At 36.6% G+C, this 23,444-nt stretch overlaps 1 protein-coding gene across 2 annotated transcripts in view; it reads right to left on the bottom strand.

Annotated features, from left to right (window-relative positions):
- The window catches only part of LTN1 (listerin E3 ubiquitin protein ligase 1), a 69,593-nt gene that overhangs the window by 21,621 nt on the left and 24,528 nt on the right, over positions 1–23,444 (bottom strand). For both annotated transcript variants that reach the window (XM_059164536.1, XM_059164535.1), the window contains exons 12-19: positions 21,878–22,067; positions 21,171–21,410; positions 20,214–20,367; positions 19,015–19,159; positions 18,373–18,559; positions 16,650–16,809; positions 14,803–14,907; positions 11,699–11,841 (exon numbers count right to left, since the gene is read on the bottom strand). In XM_059164536.1, coding sequence (XP_059020519.1) covers positions 11,699–11,841; positions 14,803–14,907; positions 16,650–16,809; positions 18,373–18,559; positions 19,015–19,159; positions 20,214–20,367; positions 21,171–21,410; positions 21,878–22,067 — 1,324 coding nt within the window. The remainder of the gene's footprint in view (positions 1–11,698; positions 11,842–14,802; positions 14,908–16,649; positions 16,810–18,372; positions 18,560–19,014; positions 19,160–20,213; positions 20,368–21,170; positions 21,411–21,877; positions 22,068–23,444) is intronic.

A 23,444-nucleotide genomic window follows, 5' to 3' on the forward strand; every position in this document is an offset into this window, starting at 1 on the left:
ACCAGAAGGGCTGGAGAAAATTCCTGAAAGCTGTGTGACCCCATAGCACTCAAGCCAAGAGGCAGCTGAGCAGGTATAATCACTCCAGAGCAAAGTCAGTACCACACATTGGGGCTTCCCCTGCTTCACATGGGCAGAGTGATTAATTCACAGACAAAGCTGAGGATCACTCCCAGCCCCTGCCCTCCCACCCAGGCAGGGAAGCTGAGACATAGCCCCACACATTGTGGAGAGTCTTCCAGGCCATATGACCAGAAGGGCTAGCAAAAATTCCTGAAAGCTCTGCAGCACAACGGCACTACAACCAAGAGGCGGGCGGGCAGAGCTGATAGACTGCAGACCAAAGCTAGCGGCCCTCTTCAGTCAAGGAACTTGGGATGCAGTTCTACTTGAGTTTAGACAACAAAGAGCTTTACTGGTGTTAGACCTCCTTCTGCCACTGTGCCCAGTCAGGAAATCTAATTTGTAGCTCCACTCATCACCAAATACAACCTTTAGTCTGACCAGAGCACCTAACCAGAGCACACAGGAAGCTCCACAGCCAACCAACAGCCCTGTGTCCAGTGGCTCTTGAATAGTGAGCACAACCCATGGCTTCCCCCATTTGCAGAGCATCACCTGACAAGGGAATTGTGCACACTCCTGCCAATTCTAGTCCCTAAACAATGAGCTGTACAGATTCTGGAATCCATCCTGCTTCCCTGCCAGGGCAGGAAAGCTAATTCGTAGACCAATCCACCCATGAATATAGTACCCAGTCCTAACTATCTACTGAGTCCAACCAGAGAACCCAGGCAACTGCAGAACCAAGCTAGCAGCCTTATCCAATGTTAGCCTTCCCCTGCCACTCCACCCCACTTCCTCAGAACTCATTAGCCCAGAAACAGACTGTAACAGGCCCTACTTGCAAAAGAATATTACCAGCAGACACACCTAAAAACCCAAACTGAGCTGACCAGTAAAGAACTCTCTCTGCAAAACAAACCCATAAATTATTAACATTCGGAAGAGAAGGACAATCAAACGTGCAGATACTAAAGTAAGGAATAAAGGATCACAAATAATCAGATAAATATGACATCATCAAAGGATAGTAAAACTCTAATAATTGATCCTAAAGACATGAAAATGTATAAATTGTCAGACAAAGAATTCAGAATAATTCTCTTAAAGAAGTTTGGCAAACTACAAGAAAAGAAACTAAGCAAAATTAGGAACAATGCATGAACAAATTGAGAAGTTTGATAAGGAAACTGCAGCTATCAAAAAAAAAACAAAACCGGAAATCTTGGGAGTTGAAAAATATAGTAATTGAACTGAATTCAAACATTTCAAAAGTAGACTCAACCATGCAGAAGAATCAGAGACTTTGCGGATAGGACATTGGAGTAAAAGGAAAAAAAAAAAGCAAGCCTATGGGAATTTTGGGATGCAATGAAAAAAAAAATTCACATTATGGTAATTCCAGGAGAAGAAAAAGGGACAGAAAGTATATTTAAAACAATCATGGTTGAAAACTTTCTGATCCTGTAGAGAAATGGACGTCTAGATCCATAAGGATAATTACATGGGAATAAACTGAACGTGAACAGGGCTACACTGAGTCATAATTAAACTGTCAAAAGTCAAAGACAAAAGAAGAATTTTAAGAGCTGCACAAGGGAAAATTTACACACATGGGAACCCCCATAAGAGTATCAGTGACTTTCTCAACAGAAACTTTTCAGACCAGGAGAGAATGGGATGACATATTTAAAATAATGAAAAAGGGGTGCCTGGGTGGCTCAGTGGGTTAAAGCCTCTGCCTTCAGCTCGGGTCATGATCCCAGGGTCCTGGGATCGAGCCCCACATCCGGCTCTCTGCTCAGCAGGGAAACTGCTTCCTCCTCTCTCTCTGCCTACCTCTCTGCCTACTTGTGATCTCTGTCTATCAAATAAATAAATAAAATCTTAAGAAAAATAAAAAATAAATTAAAATAAAAATAAAATAATGAAAGAATTCTATACCTGGCAAAGCTGTCCTTCAGAAATGCAGGAGGGATGGGGCGCCTGGGTGGCTCAGTGGGTTAAGCCTCTGCCTTCGGCTCAGGTCATGATCTCAGGGTCCTGGGATCGAGTCCCACATCGGGCTCTCTGCTCGGCGGAGAGCCTGCTTCCCCGCCCCTCTCTCTCTCTGCCAGCCTCTCTACCTACCTGTGATCTCTCTCCGTCAAATAAATAAATAAAATCTTAAAAAAAAAAAAAAAGAAAAGAAACGCAGGAGGGATAAAAACTTTCCTGGGCAAAATAAAGCTAAGGCAGTTCATTACCACCAGACTTACTTTACAAAAAATGCTAAAGGGAGTTTTTTGAATGGAAATAAAAGAATACATAAAAATATAAAAAGGTATAAATCTCATTGGTAATGGTAAATATATAGTTGTGGTTGGATTCTGCAATACGGTAACTATGGTATATAACTCACAACTCTAGTTCAAAGTTTTAAAAAAATATAGTAAAATTAGGTGTGCCTGGGAGGCTCAGTCAGTTAGGCCTCCGATTACTGATTTTGGCTCAGGTCATGATCTCAGGGTCATGAGCCCCACATCAGGCTCTGTGTTGAGCATGGAACTTGCTTTAAGATTCTTTCTCCTGCCTTCCCTCTGCCCATACCCTGCCACTCATGGGCATGTGTGTATGCACTTTCTCTCTCTTCAAAAATAAATAAAGAAACTATATATTGTCTTAATATAGTAAAAATAGAGGTTCCTGGGTGACTCAGTTGGTTGGGCATCTGACTATTGGTTTCAACTTGGGTCATGGTTTCATGGGTAGTGGGACTGAGCCCTGCATCAAGCTCTAAGCTTAGTGAAGAGTCTGCTCAGGATTCTCTCCCTTTGCTCTTCCCCCCACTTGTAATCTTACTCTAAAATAAAATTTTAAAATCTTTTTAAAAATTAGGGCGCCTGGGTGGCTCAGTGGGTTAAGCCGCTGCCTTCGGCTCAGGTCATGATCTCAGGGTCCTGGGATCGAGTCCCGCATCGGGCTCTCTGCTCAGCAGGGAGCCTGCTTCCTCCTCTCTCTGCCTGCCTCTCTGCTTACTTGTAATTTCTCTCTGTCAAATAAATAAATAAAATCTTTAAAAAAAAAAAAAAAAAAAAAAAAATCTTTTTAAAAATTAGTAAAAATAACCATAACTAAAAAGTTTGCTACTAATTATACAATATTTTTAAAGTGAACTGCAACAACAATGGTAAATGAGGAATGACTCCAATTTAAAGTCATAAGCTGCATCAGTCTCTAACAAGAGAATCAGCTTATTCTTTGAAGCCAGCCATTGACTTTTTCTTCTATGAAAGTCTTAAATGGTATCCTTCAGTAAAAGGCTGTTTCATTTACATTGAAAACCTGTCATTAGTGTAGCCACTTTCATTAATTACCTTAGCTAGCTCTTCTGGATAACTGGATAGCTTATGTGTCAGGATTTACTGCTTCACCTTGCACTGTTATGTTACAGAGATGGAGTCTTTCCTTAAACCTCATGAATCCACCTCTCCTAGCTTCAAACTTCTTTTCTGAAGCTTCTTCACCTCATTTAGCCTTCTTAGAACTGAAGAAAGTTAGGACCTACAGGGAATGTTGTAGCTGGCTTAACCTTCTATCGAAACCACTAAAACGTCCACATCAGCAGTATGGCTGTTTTGCTTCCCTATCCTTTATGTATTCAATGGAGAACAATTTTCATTTCCTTCAAGAACTTTTCCTTTGCACTCACAACTTAGCTGTTTGGCTTGACGGGTCTACCTTTCAAAACTATCTTCACTTTCAACATGACTTTCTCACCAAGCTTAATCATTTCTAGCCTTTGATTTAAAATGTGAGACATGTGACTGTTCCTTTCACTTGAACACACAGAGGCCACTATAGGATTATTAATTGGCCTGGACTATGCAAGACCAAGGAGAGGGAGACAGACAGGGGAATGGCCAGTTGATAGAATAGTCAGAACACACCACAACTTATTAAGTTAGCTATCTTACATGGGCATAGCCTATGGCACCCCAAAACAATTACAACAGTAATATCAAAGATCACTGCTCACACATCACCAGCAAAAATACAGTAATAATGAAAAAGTTTGAAATATTTTAATTACCAAAATATAAAAACCTGAAGTAAACAAGTGCTGTTGGAAAAATGGAGGTGACAAACTTGCTTGATGCAGGGTTACCATAAACTTCCAATTTATAAAAAGGAAAAAAACATTGTATCTGCAAAGTATAATAAAGCAAAAGGCAATAAAATGTGATGTCTTTACTTAGACAAAACAGACTTTAAAAATGGTAAAAAGCAACAAAGATGGTTATAATATGATGAAAATCAGTATATCGAAAAGATATTATAATTGTAAATATTTATACATTCAACATTGAAGCACCTAAATATGTAAAGCAAAAACGAACAGAGTTAAAAGGAGAAATAGTGATACAGTAATAGTTGGAAATTTTATACTGCATTTTCAACAATGAAGATAGATTATCCAAAAAATCCATAAGTAAACAGTGGACTTAAACATACTATCGATCAAATGGACCTAACAGATATAAACAGAAGAAAAGACTCCTATATCCTAACTAATATATATGTACTTACTAAAACAAAATTACATCTTATATTTCTATGTTGATAATATTTAGAACATTTTTGCTTCCATTCTATCCAACAGCAGAATGTGGATTCCTCTCAAACACACAAGGACCACTTCCTAAGATAAACCATAGACTAGACAACAAAACAATCAGCAAATTCAAAAAACCTGAAATCGTATCAAGTACTTTCTCTGACCATAATGGCAAGAAACTAGAAATCAGTAACAAGTGACAAATTAAAAATTCACAAGGAAATTAAACTACACTCCCCTAAGCAACCAATGGATCAAAGAAGAAAATAAAGGGGAACTTAAACATTTTTGAGATAAACAAAAATGGAAACACAATATACTAGAACTTGCGGGATGCAGCAAATGCAGTTCTAACAGGGAAGTTCACAGTAATAAATGCCTACACTAAGAAGCAAAAAAGATCCCCATATAAACTACTTAACTCTATGCCTTAAGGAACTAGCAAAAGAATAAAGTGAGCCTAAAGTCAGCAAAAGAAAGAAAAAAATAAAGATTAGAGCAGAAACAAATGAAACAGAGAATAGAAACATTATTAAAAAAAGATTAAACAAAGAGATGGTTTTTGAACAAAAATGACAAATCCTTATCTAGACTAACCAGGGGAATAAAAAAAGAGAAAGGACTATCAACTAAACTAAAAATGAAAAAGGAGAAATTACAACTGGTATCACCTGGTTAATTCAAAAGATCGCAAGAGGCTACTGTTGAACAACAATATGCCAACAAACTGGACAACCTCGGAGAAGCAGAAAAACTCTCGGAAACATACAATTTGCCAAGATTGACTCAGGAAGTAACAAAATCTGAATAGACTAATGACTAATAAGGAAACTGAATCACCAATGAAAAATCTAATGAAGAAAAACCCAGAGCCAGATGGCTTGACTGGTAAATTTCACCAAATATTTAAAGAAGAATCAACATTAATCTTTCTTAAACTCTTCCAAACACTTGAAGGGGAGGGAATACTCCCAAACTGCTTTTACAAGGCCAGCATTATCCTGATACTGAAACTAGAAAAAGAGACTACTAGAAAAGAAAACTACAGGCAAATGCCCTAATGAATATAGATGAAAAACTCAATAAGATACTAACAAACTGAATACAGCAGCACATTAAAAAGATCATTCACCATGACCAATGGGGATTTATCCCTGGAATGCAAAGATGGTTCAATAAATGCAAATCAATGTGATGCATCACATTAATAAAATGAAAGAAAGGAATCATACGATCATCTCAGTACACACAGAGAAAAGAATCTGACAAAATTCAACATTCATTCATAATGAAAAATTTTAACAGATTAGGTATAGAAATAACATATCACACTATAACAAAGTCCATAAATCACAAGCCTACAGCTAAAATCATACTCAACGCTGAGAGGCTGAAAGCTTTTCCTCTAAGATTAGGAACAAGACAATAATGCCTGCTCTTATCATTCCTGTTCAACATAGTACTAGAAGTCCTACCTAAAACAACCAGGCAATAAATAGAAATAAAATGTACCAGAAATGGAAAGGAGGAAAGAAAATTGTCTCTTTTCAGATGACCTGATATAATATAAAGAAAAATCCTAAAGACTCAAGCAAAAAAGTATTAGATCAGGGAATTCAGTCAAGTTGCAGGATACAAAATGAACATACAAAAATCAGTAACATTTCGGGGTGCCTGGGTGGCTCAGTGGGTTAAGCCTCTGCCTTTGGCTCAGGTCATGATCTCGGCGTCCCGGGATCGAGCCCCGCATTGGGCTTTCTGCTCCGTGGGGAGCCTGCTTCCTCCTCTCTGCCTGCCTCTCTGCCTACTTGTGATCTCTCTCTCTGTCAAATAAATAAATAAAATCAGTAACATTTCTATACAACAGCAACAAATATTCTGAAAAAAAAAGGAAAGAAAGAAATCCCATTTACAATGGCATAAAAAACCCCTTAGGAATAAATGTAAGAAAATGAAAGATCTCTCTACATTGAAAGCTACAAGACATTAATGAAAGACATCAAAGACACAAATAAGACACAAATAAGTAAAAAGGTATTCTATGTCATGGATTGGAAGAATATTGTTAAAAATATTGATACTACCAAAAGCCATCCATAGATTCAATGAAATCCCTATGTGAAATTCCACTGGCATTTTTTACAGAAGCAGAGAAAACACTCTTAAAATGTATAAAGAACCATGAAAGACCCTGAATAGCCAAAGAAATCCTGTGAAAGAACAAAGCAGGAAGTATCACACTTCCTGATGTCATGCTATACTCTAAAGCTATTACAGTCATCAAGACAGTATACTATAGGGCAAAAACCAGACAAATGACAAATGAAACAGAACTGAGAGCCCAAAATATGATCAATCAATATTTGACAAGAGATCCAAAAATACTAAATAGAGAAAGATAGTCCCTTCAATAAATGGTGCTGTGATAACTGGTTATTCACATATAAAATAATAAAACTGGCCCCATATCTTTTATCACTTACAAAAATTAACTAAAATCAATTAAAGATTTAAATATAAAAACTTTGAAATTCCCAGAAGAAAACAGGGATAAAGCTCTTGACATGCACCTTGGTAATTAATTTTTGGATACGACTCCAAAAGCACAAGCAAAATAAAAAATAAACAAGTGGGACTACATCAGACTAAAAAGTTTCTGCACAGCAAAATAAATCATCAACAAAGTAAAAAGACAACATACAGAATGGGAAAAATTATTTGCAAACCATATATCCAGTAAGAGAATAATATTCAAAATATATAAAGAATTCACACAGAACTTAACAGCAAAAAAACAATTAGCCCAATTTTAAAAAGGGTAAGGGGCCCGAATACACATTTTTCCAAAAAAAAATTCTTAAGGCCAAATGATATATAAAGTGATGCTCAACATCACTAGTCATTAGGGAAATGCAAATTAAAACCACAATGAGATATTATCTCACACTTATCAGAAGAGACATCATAAAAAAGATTAGAGATGTCAAATGCTGACATGGCTGTGAATAAAATGCACCCCTTATGCCCTGTTGATGAGACTGTAAAATGGCACAGCCACTATAGAAAACAGTGTGGACGTCCTCAAAAAATTAAAAATAGAACTACCATATGATCCAGTAATTCCATTTCTGAGAATACAGTTAAAGCTCATATAATGTGGGGGGTGGGGCGCCAAGCCCCCATCCATGTACTTGAAAATCTGTACATAACTTCTAACTCCCCAAAAACTTCACTGTTGACTGGAAGCCTTAACAATTACACTGACATTAACACATATATATTAACTATATTCTTCTAATAAAGTAAGCTAGAAAAAAGAAAATCGTAAGAGAAAATACTTTTATAATTCTATACTGTATTTATTGAATAAACATTTACATAGAAGTGGACCCACACAAGTCAAACCCATGTTGTCCAAAGGTCAATGTATATCCAAAGGAAACAGAACACTGACTCCAAAAGGTATCTGCACCCCCATGTTCATAGCAATATTATTTATAATAGCCAAGACATGGAAACAACCCAAGGCTCCATCAATGAATGAAATGGAAAAGAAGTTGTGGTATATATATATATAGAATGGAGTACTGTTCACAGCCAGAAAAGAAAGGATATCTTACCATTTGTGACAACATGGATGGACCTTGAAGACATTATGCTAAAGTGAAATAAGTCAAAGACAAATACTGTATAATCTAACTTGTACGTGGAATCAAACCATACCAAATCAAATCCAAACTCATAGAAAAGAGATTAGACTGTGGTTACCAGGGGGAGAGGATGGGGAAGGGCAGGGCTTGGAGGAAGAATTATAGCCACAAGCTTCCAGTTATATGATAAATAATTACTAGGGATATAAAGTACATGATGACTACAGCTAACACTACTATATAATATATAGGAAAGCTGCTAAAAGTTAATCTTGAGTTGACATCAGGAGGAAATTTTTTTTCCTGTCTTATTATATCTATATGAGAAGAGGGATGTGAGCTGAACCTACTGTGGGAATCACCTCACAATATATGTAAATCAAACTATCATGCTGTATACCTGAAACTTATATAGTGATGTATGTCAATAATTTTTCAATAAAACTGAAAAAAAGTATATAATGTTCAAAAATCATGAAGATTTAACATGGTCAGGATCCAGGATGGAAGCAAAAAGAAGTAAAACTGGGGAAATCAGTTGCAATAAGATTGTAAAATGTCCAACAGGCCAAACCAAGGACTTGGGTTTTTATCCTGTAGGTAAAAAGGAACCGAGGAATAAAGAAAAAAAAAAAAATGCATGATATATTTAATCTTCCTTTAAAGGCAGAGCAATTTTTTAAGTCCTCTTAAAACAAAATGAAACAGAGCAAAACTGAATAGGCTGAGCTCAAGTGTAATCAGAAACAACAGATTTTCTAACAACTATATGTTTAAAACTATTTGTTAGCTAATTCTACTGCATTGTTTTGGTTGAAAGAGCAAAATTAGTTGTCAAATCTCAAAGACATTCCTCCTCCTAGAGGGCCTCCACACAACTGTTTGTGTGACTGCAAACAGCTGTGTGACAGTGCAGCCTTGTCTTCTGCCCCTTTTTCCCCTTGGCCATCCATCAGTTATAATGTGTGCTGGAGAAACCACCTGCACTCCCATTAGGTCCCCCTGTCCTCTATGCACAACCAGTTCAACTGCATCCCCATTCCAGAACTGCAAGTCCCTGCCTGATCCTACAATCTTACCCTGTCAATGAACACAACTACACGGCTTAATGCCACAATAATTTTTTTTTTTTTTTTTACATCGGCTGGCTTTGGGCGCCATAGGGTAATTCTTTTTGACAAATGTTTATTGATAGGTGTGTTCTTCTTCCCCTACGTTCAAACTTTCACTATCCTTCTTAAAATCTGCAATCCAGTTTTCACTCATGAAATGATGTAGCCCAAAGAGACACAAAGCTTATTTGTAAGGAATACATCGAGGTCCCTACCCTCTCTTTATTCACATCTGCATCCATCCTACATTTCTCCTAACTTCTCCTAGAAGAAAGTCACTCCCCCTACAAAAGGCTGGTATCTTCTCAGTAGATCCAACCCCTCTCCTCTTAGTGGGAGCGATCATCAGTCTCTCTATCTTCTACTCCTTCCCTGCAACACCGATTTTCCCTCTGACCTTCAATTCATTTCCAGCTCTCGCCGTCTTTCTACACCCATTTTCACTGAACACTTAGAACTATCTGCCTCCCCTTTCTCACTACTCTTCATTCCAATAATCCCAAAGTTAATGGACACTTTCCAGTCCTGAATTTTATTTGACCTTCTGCGGCATTTAACACAGGTGGTGAATACTACCTAAAACTTCCTCCTCTGCTTTTATCTTTAGTCCTTATTCTCCTGTCTCCCCCCACCCACACAACCCATCTATCTATGTACTGGTGTTCCCTTGATATTCTTCTCACTCTTCACTCTCCCTGGACAAGCTCATCCTCATTTACAGATTATGCTACCACCTATACGACCTGGGCTTTGAAAGCAGTATTTCCTTCTAGTCGACAGACAATCTCCATTTTGAGTAATACTCCGCAGCCAGCTTAATTTAACACTGGCTCCCTGTTTACCCCTTCCCTACCTCCTTCTACCCAATTCAGAAATAGAATCACAGACCCCCATCAATTCCATTTCCTTAATCTCTTTCATTTCCAGCCCCTCTCTTTCATGTATGCCTTGATTTAAGCTCTGTTTATCTCTCATTAAGATTATCCCAGGGTCGGGGCGCCTGGGTGGCTCAGTGGGTTAAAGTCTCTACCTTCAGCTCGGGTCATGATCTCAGGGTCCTGGGATTGAGCCCCGCATCGGGCTCTCTGCTCAGCAGGGAGCCTGCTTCCCCTCCTTCTCTCTCTGCCTACTTGTGATCTCTCTCTCTCTGTCAAATAAATACATAAAATCTTAAAAAAAAAAAAAAAAAAAAAGATTATCCCAGGGGCACCTGGTGGCTCAGTCAATTAAGAGTTCTAACTCTTTGATTTCAGCTCAGGTCATGATCTCAGGGTTTGGAGATGAGTACTGCCACGCAGGGCATGAAGCCTGCTTAAGATTCTCTCTCTCCCCCTGCCCCTCCCCCCTCTAAAAAATAAATAAAATAAACATTAAAAAAATAAAGACATTCCAATAGCTTCCTGTCTGTCTTCTACCGCAATCTCTCTTCCCTCACATCCACCTGTCACAGTTATCAAAATAATCTTTCTAATGAGACCGTACCACTGCTCTCCTAGTAGGCTCTTAATTTGAGCCAATAGCTCCTTACTGCCTACCTCTTAAAGTCCAAAATCCAGATCCTTGTGCATCTTACACCCTTTGTCCCCAGCCTTTTCTACCTCAGATGCCAGCCAAACTGAACTCTATACACTCATGTTTCTGTGTACCTCAAATGCCTGTTCCCAACTACATCCATATGAAAAACCATCCTTCATCTGCCCAGGTAAATTTTTTTTTATGAAATCACTACTGATGCCTCAATGCAGAGTGGGGAACTCCTGGTCTGCTGCTTTGACACACAAAGCAGGATGTGTTTCTGATACATTGGGTATCACGATATAACTTTATATCTGTCCTCTTTACAAAAGGAACTGCCAAAGAGCCATATTCAGTAAGTGTTTATTAAATTAATAAACAAATGAACTAATAAGAGTACAGAGGGCCCCAAAAAGTTAAAAATTTAAAAAAAGCTATTTCTCTGTTACCTTTAGATGTTAATCATTGGTTGACAAGGGAGAAATTAAGCATAGCTAAAAATGTTATGGACAAATAAACAATGAAAGGATATCTGTTTTAATCTTCCCTTAAGTCTGTAGCATTTCTGCACTACAAAATGGTTAACAGTCTACAATGACACTCATCCTATTGACTGCCAACTTGTTAAGTAGCAAAAGTATGAACTAGGAATAAATCAGCTGCAATTCAATTAATCTCTGCTAGATTTGAATTTAGATGTTAAGAAATACTTCTTTTATCTCAAGCAATAATTAAAGAAATATTTATTATCAAGCACTAACCATTAGTACTGCAAAGATCTTCCTTAGTCCAGGCCAAAAGGGGAGGTATACATTGAGCAATGAATTCTTTCTTGTCTTCTTTTGACAAAAATGGACAGAGACTTTGAATGGTATGCATATTACCTTCTGTTAGTGGGAAAAAACTGTTCAAAGAAAAGGAAAAATATGAATTATATTTATCCAAAACATGCAGTGGTTTCAGAAAATTCTTTCTCCTTCAGAATATTCAAAAAGACTAATAATGCCACTATATTAAGTGTATGGGGTAAAAAAGGAAACAATGACGAGACTGACAGCTGTTGGTTCTGGATGATGGAATTGTGGATATTTTCTGCTGCTTTTTTCTCCTTTTTACAGGCTTCTAATTTTTAACATAAGCATATATAACTTCACCCCCATGTAGAATTTTTTAAATTATACAATATATGGTGATTATGTTCTCCTTAAAAGTCAAAAGACTCATTTAAACAGTACCAGTTGTGTCCTTTCTATGAGTTGATAGTTGATTTAAGTGCATATATATACTTGAATTTTATTCATATAATGAGATCACTCTAAATATACTGTAAACTCGGGGCACCTGGGTGGCTCAGTGGGTTAAAGCCTCTGCCTTCGGCTCAGGTCATGATCCCAGGACCCTGGGATCGAGCCCCGCATCAGGCTCTCTGCTCAGCAGGGACCCTGCTTCCCTTCCTCTCTCTACCTGCCTCTCTGCCTACCTGTGTTCTCTGTCTGTCAAATAAATAAATAAAATCTTTAAAAAATAAATAAATAAATAAATAAATATACTGTAAACTCTAAATATACTCGCCACTTATATCAGAATATATATCTATATCAGAATATAGAGTATCAAAATTTTCTATATCAGAATATAGAAATATATAGTATAAATCACTTTCTATTTTAAAGCTACATAACTAAATTAAGAACAAAAAGAAAAATATCCCATACTATCGTAATTTAACTATTGCCCCAGTAGTGGACATTGATTTTTCTCCCAAATTTTGCCCTTACAAATAAAGTTGCAATAAATGTCTGTGAGCAAGGTATTATTCTGCATATGCGCAAACAAAATACTAGTCTAGATTCCTAGAAGTAGAAATTACAAGAGCAAAGGATATGTATGTCTTATATTTTGTTAATTTCAAATTGCTTTCCTAAAAAGCATAATCAGTTTATACTGTCACCAAAACAAGTGTGACTGCACACTTAATGGATCTTCTTAATTTCTAGCAAGATGACAGATAAAATGTGCTTCTTTTAATTTGTATTTCTATCGTTATTACTATGGCAAATCCTTTCATATTTCACATTTCACAAATGAAATGACCATTGATTATCTGACTAATATATGAATTACCTGTTAAAGTCCTTGATACGTTTTTTAATTTGGATGGTTTTACTGATTAATAGAAGCTATTTATATATCATGGACATTAAGTTTTTGTTAATTTATAAATGTTCTTTCCCATTTTGTCACTTGTCCTTTAACCTCCACTTTTGTCATACAGAAGTTTTCTTTTTCTAAAAAATTTTACTTATGGGTAAAATACACATTAATTTACCAAATTTTTACCAAATTAACTATTTAAAGTATAAGCCCAGTAGTGTTAAGTACATTCACAATGCTGTGCAACCAATCTCTGGAAGTCTTTTCAGTTCACAAAATTGGTATCTGCTAAATTTTCTACTAAATTTTCACTAAACAAGAACTCCCTACTTCCCCTCTCCTTGGTTCCTAGCAACCACAATTTGATCTGCTGTCTCTATGGATTTGACTACTCTAGATATCTCACATAAAAGGAATCATATAATATTTGTCATTTAGGCCTGGTTTCCTCCACTTAGCATAAATGTCCTCACAGTTTATCCACGTTATAAGATGTGTCAGAATTTCCTTCCTTTTAAAGGCTGAGTAATATTCCGTTGTTTGTGTGTACCACATTTTTTGTTTATCCATTCATCTGTTGATGGGTACTTATGTTGCTAGAAGTTTTCATTTTTCCAAAAATATCTATCACTTGTTTTACAGATTCTGGGTTTTTGTGCTTTAAGATCTTCCCCATAAGATTATACAGAGTCTCTTATTTTCCCTTGATACTTTTATATAGATCTGTTTTTACATTTAGCTCTCATCTGGACTTCATCTTTGTGTTTAATGTTAAGAGAGAGGTACCTTGCTATTTTTTTCAAACAATCCAGTTTTTCTAATATCATTTATTATTGACTCACACCTCTAATTTGAAAGGCCACCTGCATCAAAAACTAAATCCTCGTATCTGTGTGGATTAGTTTCTGGACTCTGTATCTTGATCCAATGACTTATCTATTCATCAACTTAATATTACTTATTTTATTGGTAGGGCAAGTCCTTTTCACTTTTTCAGAAATTTCCTACCATTTTCCCCCCCTATCAATTCTTGAGCATTTTTTCTTCAAAGGCAGTTTGTCAAGTTTTTCAAAAAATATTGCTGGAATTTTTATTGAGATTGCACTGCAATTAGAGATTGATACAACCATTTTTATAATTTATCTTCCCACCTTCTTTTGTAATCTTTACTACAGTTTTATATTGTATTTTTTTGGTAAATTTGTTTCTAGGTACAGTTTTGTTGTCATTGTGAATAGACTCTCGTTTTTCCTATGTCATTTTTAATTACTACTGAATAGAATAGTTTTTGATTTTTCTGTCAAGTATAAATCCATCATTAGTAATTAGTTCTAATACTTCTCTAGTTAATTCCCTATTACTTTTATAATCAGAATCAGGTGGCGGGGTGGCCACCTGAGTGGCTCAGTTGGTTAATCCTCTGCCTTCTGCTCAGGTCATGATCCCAGGGTCCTGGAATCAAGCTCCACACCAGGTCTCCTGCTGAGCACGGGAGTCTGCTTCTCCCTCTCCCTCTGTGTATGCTCCCTCACTCTCCCCCCCCCCCACAAATAAACAAATAAAATCTTTCAATTCTCATTTCCTTTCATTTAATTGCATTTCTTAAACCTGGTTTCCTTGATTGATTAGAGATTATTCATTAGTTGGGGTTGCCAAAGTAACCAAATACAAAGTACAAACTACAAAGTACAAACATTTTAAGTAAGAATACCCTTCTTTTCTCCTGTAATGCCGTTTTACTTCATCCGATGAAACACTTCGGGAAAGGATCAACTTAGCAATAATGAGAGACCAAAGGGTGCCATTTTCCATGGATCTAAAAAAAAAAAAAGGAAAAAATCCATTTTCATAGTGTTTAAGATTTTTAAAGACTGTTTGCCTGATTCCTTTACAGAATTAAGTAAATTATCTCGTGAGGGTATCAATTCACATAGGGCTTTTGCCCCAAAACAATGGTCATTACTGAATGGACTGGGAGACTTGGGCTTTCAACACTCCTTTACAACTGGTACTGAACTCTCATCCCAAAGCCCTTCGAATCCCACAGAGGAGATTAGGCTTGAGCACCAGAGTCTGCAGCTGGGAAAAGGACATATTCCACAGGACACCAAGGCTGGTTAATGCTGAAGAACCAAGGCATTAATATCAGCCGGCAAAAGTTCTAAGTGTCAAGTACATGGACTGAGATTGCAGAGAAAGATGTGCTCAGCCTGGGACCCCTGAAACGATAGAGCATACTCAAAACACTATTGGCTGGTGAAAAACAAAGGGAAGCAGTTCAACACAGTAATTTCAACAGGCTAAATACTAACTACTAAAACCAATATGATTACTGTAATACCTATTTCCTCAACCAGGTAAGAAGGTTTTGTGGCTATAACTTTTTAAAATATTTTATTTTTTTATTTAAGAGAGACACAGATAGTGAGAGCATGAGCGGGAAGGAGGGGAGAAGCAGACTCGCTGCTGAGCAGGGAGCCTGATACGAAGCTCGATCCCAGGACCCTGGGGTAATGACCCGAGCTGAAGGCAGATGCTTAACCCACAAAGCCACCCAGGTGCCCCCGTGGTTATAACCTTAAGACACATCTGGGGGGTACCTGGGTGGCTCAGTGGGTTGAAGCCTCTGTGGGCAGCTCGGGCCACGATTCTAGGATCCTGGGATCAAGCCCCGCATCGGGCTCTCTGCTCAGCAGGGAGCCTGCTTCCCCTCCTCTCTCTGTCTGCCTCTCTGCCTACTTGTGATCTGTCAAATAAATAAATAAAATCTTAAAAAAAAAAAAAAAAAGACATATCTGTATCAACATGCAAAGTAAAAGGTTAGATCTGAGAATAGTGGAAGGACGGATCACAGATCAAAACAACTTCTACAAAGTTTCTGTTTCCTTCATTGTCATCTGTCCCATTCTTGAATATATTTATGGATTTAAGAACATAGGCAAAGTTCAAATATCTTGATGAGTAAATCGAGAACTTGAATCCACAAAGTACTTATCATTAAGAATTGGGTTTAATGTAGGGCACCTAGGTGTTTTAGTTGGTAAAGTGCCTGCCTTTGTTTTGCTCAGGTCATGATCCTGGGACCCACCCCCCCACCCCCGATCTAGCCCGGAGTCAGGCTCTCTGCTCAGCGGGGAGTCTGCTTCTCCCTCTCCCTATATCCCTCCCCCTGCTTGCGCTTTCTCTGTGTCTCAAATATATAAATAAAATCTTTAGGGGCACCTGGGTGGCTCAGTGGGTTAAAGCCTCTGCCTTTGGCTCGGGTCATGATCCCAGGGTCCTGGGATCGAGCCCTGCGTCGGGCTCTCTCCTCTGCAGGGAGCCTGCTTCCTCCTCTCTCTCTCTGCCTGCCTCTCTGCCTACTTGTGATCTTTGTCTATCAAATAAATAAATAAATAATCTTTAAAAAAAATCTTTAAAAAAAAAAAAGAATTGGGTTTAATTTAGATCAATCCTCTGACTGAAGGATTAGCATGAAGTGAGCTTACATTTTACAGAAACAAAGCCAAAAATGAGTAAAATTATCATATAAAAATGGAAGTTGAAAGGAATTCTTACCTGTTAAATAACAGCTGTAAAAGGCCAGAAGTATTACCAAGTCCACATAAGTTATCATATGTAATATTCATCTTTTGAAGCATTTCACAAAATCCAGTTAGAAAAACAGGTGGATTATCTAATTCCTCATACCACTGCAGTGAATAGAGCAGTTCTGCAACTATAGAATGGACAACACATCAAGAGTGTTCTGTGAAGAGGCCTTTGATCATTTTCACTTCTCTGTCCTATTTTCTAATACTGCTATGTCCATCAGTCTATAAACTGATTTTCAAATCTGCTTTGAGATGTTTTATGATAATGAATTGTGAGAATATTCGATACAAAATATGAGTCTCCTTCCAAATCTTACTTGGTTCCTTTTCTGATTAGTTAAGAATGTGACAAGCCTAAGTTACCAGAAACACTGGAAGAATCTTCCTACTATTTTTGTCACAAGTGTTAACAAGATACTTACAGGAAAAAACAACTAAGGAACCCAACACCTGAAATGAGAAGGTCAAGCCCATGTTAAGAAATGGGAAATACCATGATATAGTAAAGCCAATGTTAAGAAATGGGAAATACCATGATATAGTAAATAGGGTGGGGATCTCCATAACAGACTGACTGGTCTGGATTCAAATGAGCTGTATGTATAGTTATTAATTAGAGTATGAAAATCTGCCACAGGGAGTGCTGTGAGAATTCAATGACCAGTATCTATCACAAAACCTAGCATATCATAGTAGACTACATAATTAGTCACAACTCTGTCTTGTAAAGCCACATATAGATTTTGGAGTCAGAAGACTTGAGACCTGATTCAAAATCTAATCCTCTCCCTTACAAGCTAAGTAACTTTAATCAACTCAAGATAAGAAAACACAACAAGGTGAGAAAAACAACAGCAATAATTTCTGATAGGATTGATAAGGAGATTAAATACATAATGTTGTCAGTTTGTCATTAGTAACACAGTTGACAAGAACAAGTCTTACAAAGATCATCACTCTGATTTCCAGTTCTATTTTGTATAGATTCCCTCTGTGGGCAATGGAAACTGTACTAAACTCCTCGCCCTTAACTGCCTGTGGAGAAGCTTTCTTCCCCAGGACATATGTTCTCTTCTACTAGTAACTACGCTATAGCTGAAGGCTTACAAACAAGACAGAGAAATTATGCAAATCCTCTGTACCTTTAATACCATTTTGTATAGGTCACATTGCTTCCTACAATTCTACACCATTTCCTGGAATGAGGGAATTTTCTGAAGTCCAAAATCCCCTTGGAATTCAACATTTGAACCTCTATTTGCCAGGAAAAAAAAATGTATGTGTGTGTGTGTGGTGTGTGTGTATATAGATATACACATATCCCTATGAACACAAAGATATAGTGGTTCAAGAACTGAAAATTCAGAATCCTTGATGAAATACTAGACTCACTTAACCACTTTCTTTAAGGATATATGCCATAGGATCTACCTGTCTTACCAGCTTCAGTAACTGACATTATACCAAATTCTGCTCTACAGCTAACAAGATTATAGAAAGATTTCAGTATGCTTCCACCCAATCTGCAATTTACCACTCATCACTCAAGTAACCTCAGGTTTTTAATCACTAAAACAGCTAATAGGAATGGAAGATTCTTAACTAAATTGCAGGTTAATAAAAATTCTTCCAAAATTGTAATTACTTCAAAACATTTCTATTATATCTGAATGCTCATATATACTTACTTATTTTCTCAAGCTCATTATTTTCTAGGACTATTTCCTTTTTCAGTGCAACTAATACCATTTTGCTCAATAATGCTGAAGTACACAAATGGCTGGGAAGTTTCTTTGTATCTTGTTCTTTAAAATCTGTTTTGAAACACTCATAATTCAAACTCAATCTTCCTTCTAAAAGAGGTCTATGCAACCACTGTAAAAAGAATACATTAAATTATATACAAAATCATTAGATATTCTAAATTATCTACTACCTATACAATTAAGACAGGGAACAAAAATGAAATTATTAGAGTATCTTCAAAATGTTATTAGAATAACTTCAAAAGTGAAGTTATTACTAGTTTATTAGCAAAATCACAGAAGTCTACAAGTTTGGGTTTTACTTTAGGAAATTATCAACATGTGTATTTAAGACTCCTTCAATTCACCACAGCAACTGCCACTGTCTTACAAACAAACATCCAATATATGAGCATTCAGAGATGTAAAGGCAAAGCAAATATTCATTTCACCTTTTTTTCTCCTCCCCCCAAAAGAAGACAGTTTGTTTACTTTTTCTTTCCCCCAGAACAAAATAAAAATGTCTAAGGCTGCACAAAGTCCAAACTTCAGAATAGCACAAGCACAGTTCAATCTTAAACATACCTGCATAGGAAGAGACTGTCTCATCTTCTCCCATTCACTGTTACTTGGCATTACACTTCCAATATATACTCCCAAAAGATTAGTATCCTCACTTTCTAAAAGTGCATTTAGCAAGTCATCAACAGCAGACAAGAGGACTTGAAGACTGAAAATAATGCAAACAACATAGCTATTATGGTTACGCTATGACTAACTTGAACACCCTGGTACACATTAAATACCCTGTGGCAGGTTAACAACTTAACTGAATGAAAGCCTAGTAAAAAATGAAGCTAAGCAACTCCTCTACCCTAAATTCAATGTACGCACAGCAAAATTGTGGATTTAATCCATTATTTATGATTTGGAATTGAGTGCTGCTTCTACCTCAGAATGAAGGGGCCTTGACTTATTTCAGATCAGATATTTCTGAAATACAGATACCTTACTGTATGAACAAAACCATTATGTTCAGAAAAATATATGACCTAACCTTAACAGCCTCTGGAAGCATTCTCTTGGTTTTTCACTTTTACATACGGATTTAGGCATGAGTTGTGAAATATATTTGCAATTCAACACCTTAAAACAGTGGCTACCAGGCCCCCCAAAATAATGAAGAATAATCACTGTGTGTGGTGGCCATGAGAGGTCATTGCTATAATCCACACCAGCCCACAAGAAACAGGATGGCACCACCATCACATCACTGAGCATAAATCTGGAGTCCAGCAGATATTCTAAAACAAATCACTCTTCAACTAAGGGAGTTTAATTGAATGATCATTAAAACAAATTCCTTTTGGAAAAATCTTTTTGTCTGGATCTTCTCTTAGAGTCCTATAGATTTTTTTTTTTTAAGATTTTATTTATTTATTTGACAGAGACACAGCAAGAGAGGGAACACAAGCAAAGGGAGTGTGAGAGGGAGAAGCAGGCTTCCTGCTGAGTACAGAGCCCGATGCAGGGGCTCGATCCCAGGACCCTGGGATCATGACCTGAGTTGAAGGCAGATGCTCAACCAACTGAGCCATCCAGGTGCCCCAAGTCCTATAGATTTCTTATATCCTATATAGATTTCTTATATCCTATATAGATTTCTTATATAGCAAATTGTTTTTCATATTCATTCATATTAATCATGGGATCTTATTTCAAGACCGTGATCAGGCATTAAAGAGAGAGCAAATGAGCAAATGAGCACAAAAGACATTAATTACCTTTTGATATCCAAAGATGAAGACTGAACTTGGTTCTTCAGCCACAGAGCAGACAAACGTAGGAAGGTACTCTGTTTATACGTATTGCCAGTTTGGTGGATCAATAAATTCACACCAGAGAGCCAAGTATTTTTCAGTTTACAGACAAGAAAGTCTAAAATCAAGATGTCAACAGTAATTTGTAATCCCTGTGAAGCAACTATCATCAGTACAAAATGTCTGAAATAACTCAGTGCAGACTTGAGATTTTTAAGATACTGCTAAAAAAGGAAAATAGAAAATTGTTCCAAAACAAAATAATTATATCATAAATTTGTAACGATACAAGGTAGCTCATGCCATGTAAATAAAAGTTAAGATTTTTAAAGTTAGCTTTCTTCCTCTCTGAACTTATTTACAAGAGCACTCTTCTTTTTGGAGATGTGAAAATTTATTACACCTTTTCCAAATAGAGAAGTTAGTATAAAAGGGTGTGGGAGGAGGGGTAACAATAGTAGTATTTTTTAACATTCCTTTCATAAGTAAGTCTCAATTAATATATAAGGCAATATAGTCCTTAAAAAGGCAATTTCAATTTCTTTTTGATATCTACCAACAGTGAAGAAGAGAAAGACATATTAATACCTGCCCCTTAATGAGTGTGGAGTTTGAGACATTAAGAAATTAAGCAACTTGCCAAACCACAGCCACTCAGTAAAGAGGCTAAGATTCTAACTCATCTATCATGGCCCCTTCTTAAACTGTTATCTTTGGTATCAAGAAAGAACTTAGACATAATGTCATATCCATCTTTAACTTGGTTTCTGAAGCTGAAAGTGTTTAAGATTTGCACCCCTTTACTCAAAATGCTTTCAACTTTCAAGTACATTATGATTCAATTAATAAAGCCTGGGCACTTACACTATGAAGGTCAGAGCCGGAGATTCCCAACAAAACATTTGAGCAGTAGGCTATTACCTGGCAAATGTGTTTTTTCTTTGCTCTGAGCACATAACTGAAAGAGAGTTAATAATAAGTCTTCAGATGATGGCATTAGCAAGCATCCTTTTGCTGAGCTGAAATAGTTATAGGCCACATCACAGATAAAAGACACTGACAAGTCATTATTTTCAGCTTCTGACAATTCCTTTCCTTTGGATAAAGTTTCATGAAGTTTAACAATAATTCTCTCCACATATACTTCTTCAATCAAGTAATCTAGAGGGAAAAAAGTTCACACAGACAAAAAAACTTTAAAAAATAAATTATAATATTAATATAAAAATATTTTAAAATATTTTTAAAATTTAAAAAATATTAAATCTGTGTATTAAAAAATGTAGTAGACAAAAGAACTTATACCAAAAAATCAATCTGATCTCTCACACATAAAAGCCCTCATGTAAAAAAAAAAATTTTTAATTAAGTAAAAAGAAAAAAAGCAGTGCTTTACAAAATTACTGAACAGTTTTGTTATTTAAAACCCTTTAGAATATAAAACTGAAAGTATTACAATGTCTTCCAAGTCATGCTAGAAAGATTAATAAACATTTAGGGTGCTAATAAGATTAAAATATCTGAATGAAGTCTTGTTATTTTTAATCAATTACAAGCAAACATGGAACCCCTCCCCAAAAGTGAAAATGTATTGCCTACTAAAAAACAAAAGCCATATATTTGCCTACCATTTTTAACATGTTGGGATAATACCAAGCTTAGAAGAGCCCATCTTTCTGAGAAGTAAGATTCAGAAGATCCTGAGGATTCCAAGTCCTTACTACAAAGGTGATCTGCCAAGGCTGTCAACTTCTCTCCAAGGATTTCTCCTTTTAGCCAAGGAGTTACTAAAGCATGTTTATCTGAACTAGAACATGCCTAAAACCATAAAATCAAAGCAAAGATTAGAAGGAAGATCAAAAAATGTATCTGCCTAAAATATTACTTGTACTATATTACCTCCCTTCATCATCATGGCCCCCCACTCTTCCTCAAGTTCTAAGAAAGCTGGTATTGTCTCTGTTCCCCACTAGGCCTTGCTTACATACACTTTCATGCTTTACTCATGCTATCTTCCCAACCACAAATATTTCCCCTCTTCTTTACTTATCAAAATCCCATCCATCCTCTCGGAATTATTACAAAGCCCACCTGCTTTACGATATCTCCCCCATCCACTCTAGTCCATACTCTGCACTGCTTTTCTCTGAATTTCTAAAGCACTTACTGGGTTGTATTATTATTTATAATGTTTCATCTGTGTATGTCTTGTTTCCAATGGGATTGTAAGTTCCTTGAGAGTAGAGACTGTCTTAAACTTCTTTGATACCTGCTATCAACACTGCAGATATGTTCAATGAATAATGAATGGATGAACTTGAAAAGACAGATTTTAAAATGCTCTATATTTTAAATTTTTCTTCATTAATTTTACTAAAATTAAAGAACTATTATTTAATGGTGGTAAGCTACTTCAATATGAACAAGGGCCTTCTTATTTCCTCTTATTCTCTGCAATAGTAACTGAGGCCAGATACCTAACAGCAACTGGTTTATTTTCATGGAGTGGGAAAGCAAGAGAAAAAAAAAAAAAAAACTGTAAATCCACCCCCAAAAGCATGCTGATCCATGTTTCCAGAGCTTCTTTTGCTTTAGGGCTGACAAGAAAGGAATTTGCAACTTGATTCATTTCAAAGCAATCTGGAAAAAAAAAATCCAAGTGCGGATTGGGTAGTGCCTAAAAAACTGTTAATCCTCTTATTTAAGAAACTTAGGTAACCAGAACTTTTATTTTAGCCTAAGCTTTACCACCTTGAACAAATCTCTTAACCAACCTGGGCCTCTTTCTTCATTTTAGAAATGAAGATTAACCTAGAAAATCTCTAAAGTCCTTTTCCGGTTACAAAATTCAGGTTTGTGTTCAAAGAAGCTGACTTTATAACTCTAATCAAGTTGCACAAAAAAAAACTAGAGTCTGGATAGCTCTAACATTGGCTTTGCTAATACAGTTTACTAAATAAAACTGATCTATTTTATAGAATCCAGGAAGTAAACTTCTAAATGTCTCTCAAGTTAGCAAGACATGAAGTACAATACTAATGTTTTAACAAATCCACAGAAACTGACCAGCTTTAAGGGGTTGAAGAGACCAGGTAGTCAGGAAGGGATAGTCTTCCAAACAGATATGAATATTTGAACTACCTGCCAAGTGCATTCCTAGATTGGAAATGGTCTTCTCTTATCAAATTACCAACC

This window comes from Mustela lutreola, chromosome 2 (assembly GCF_030435805.1).
Source record: "Mustela lutreola isolate mMusLut2 chromosome 2, mMusLut2.pri, whole genome shotgun sequence".
NCBI lineage: Eukaryota > Metazoa > Chordata > Mammalia > Carnivora > Mustelidae > Mustela > Mustela lutreola.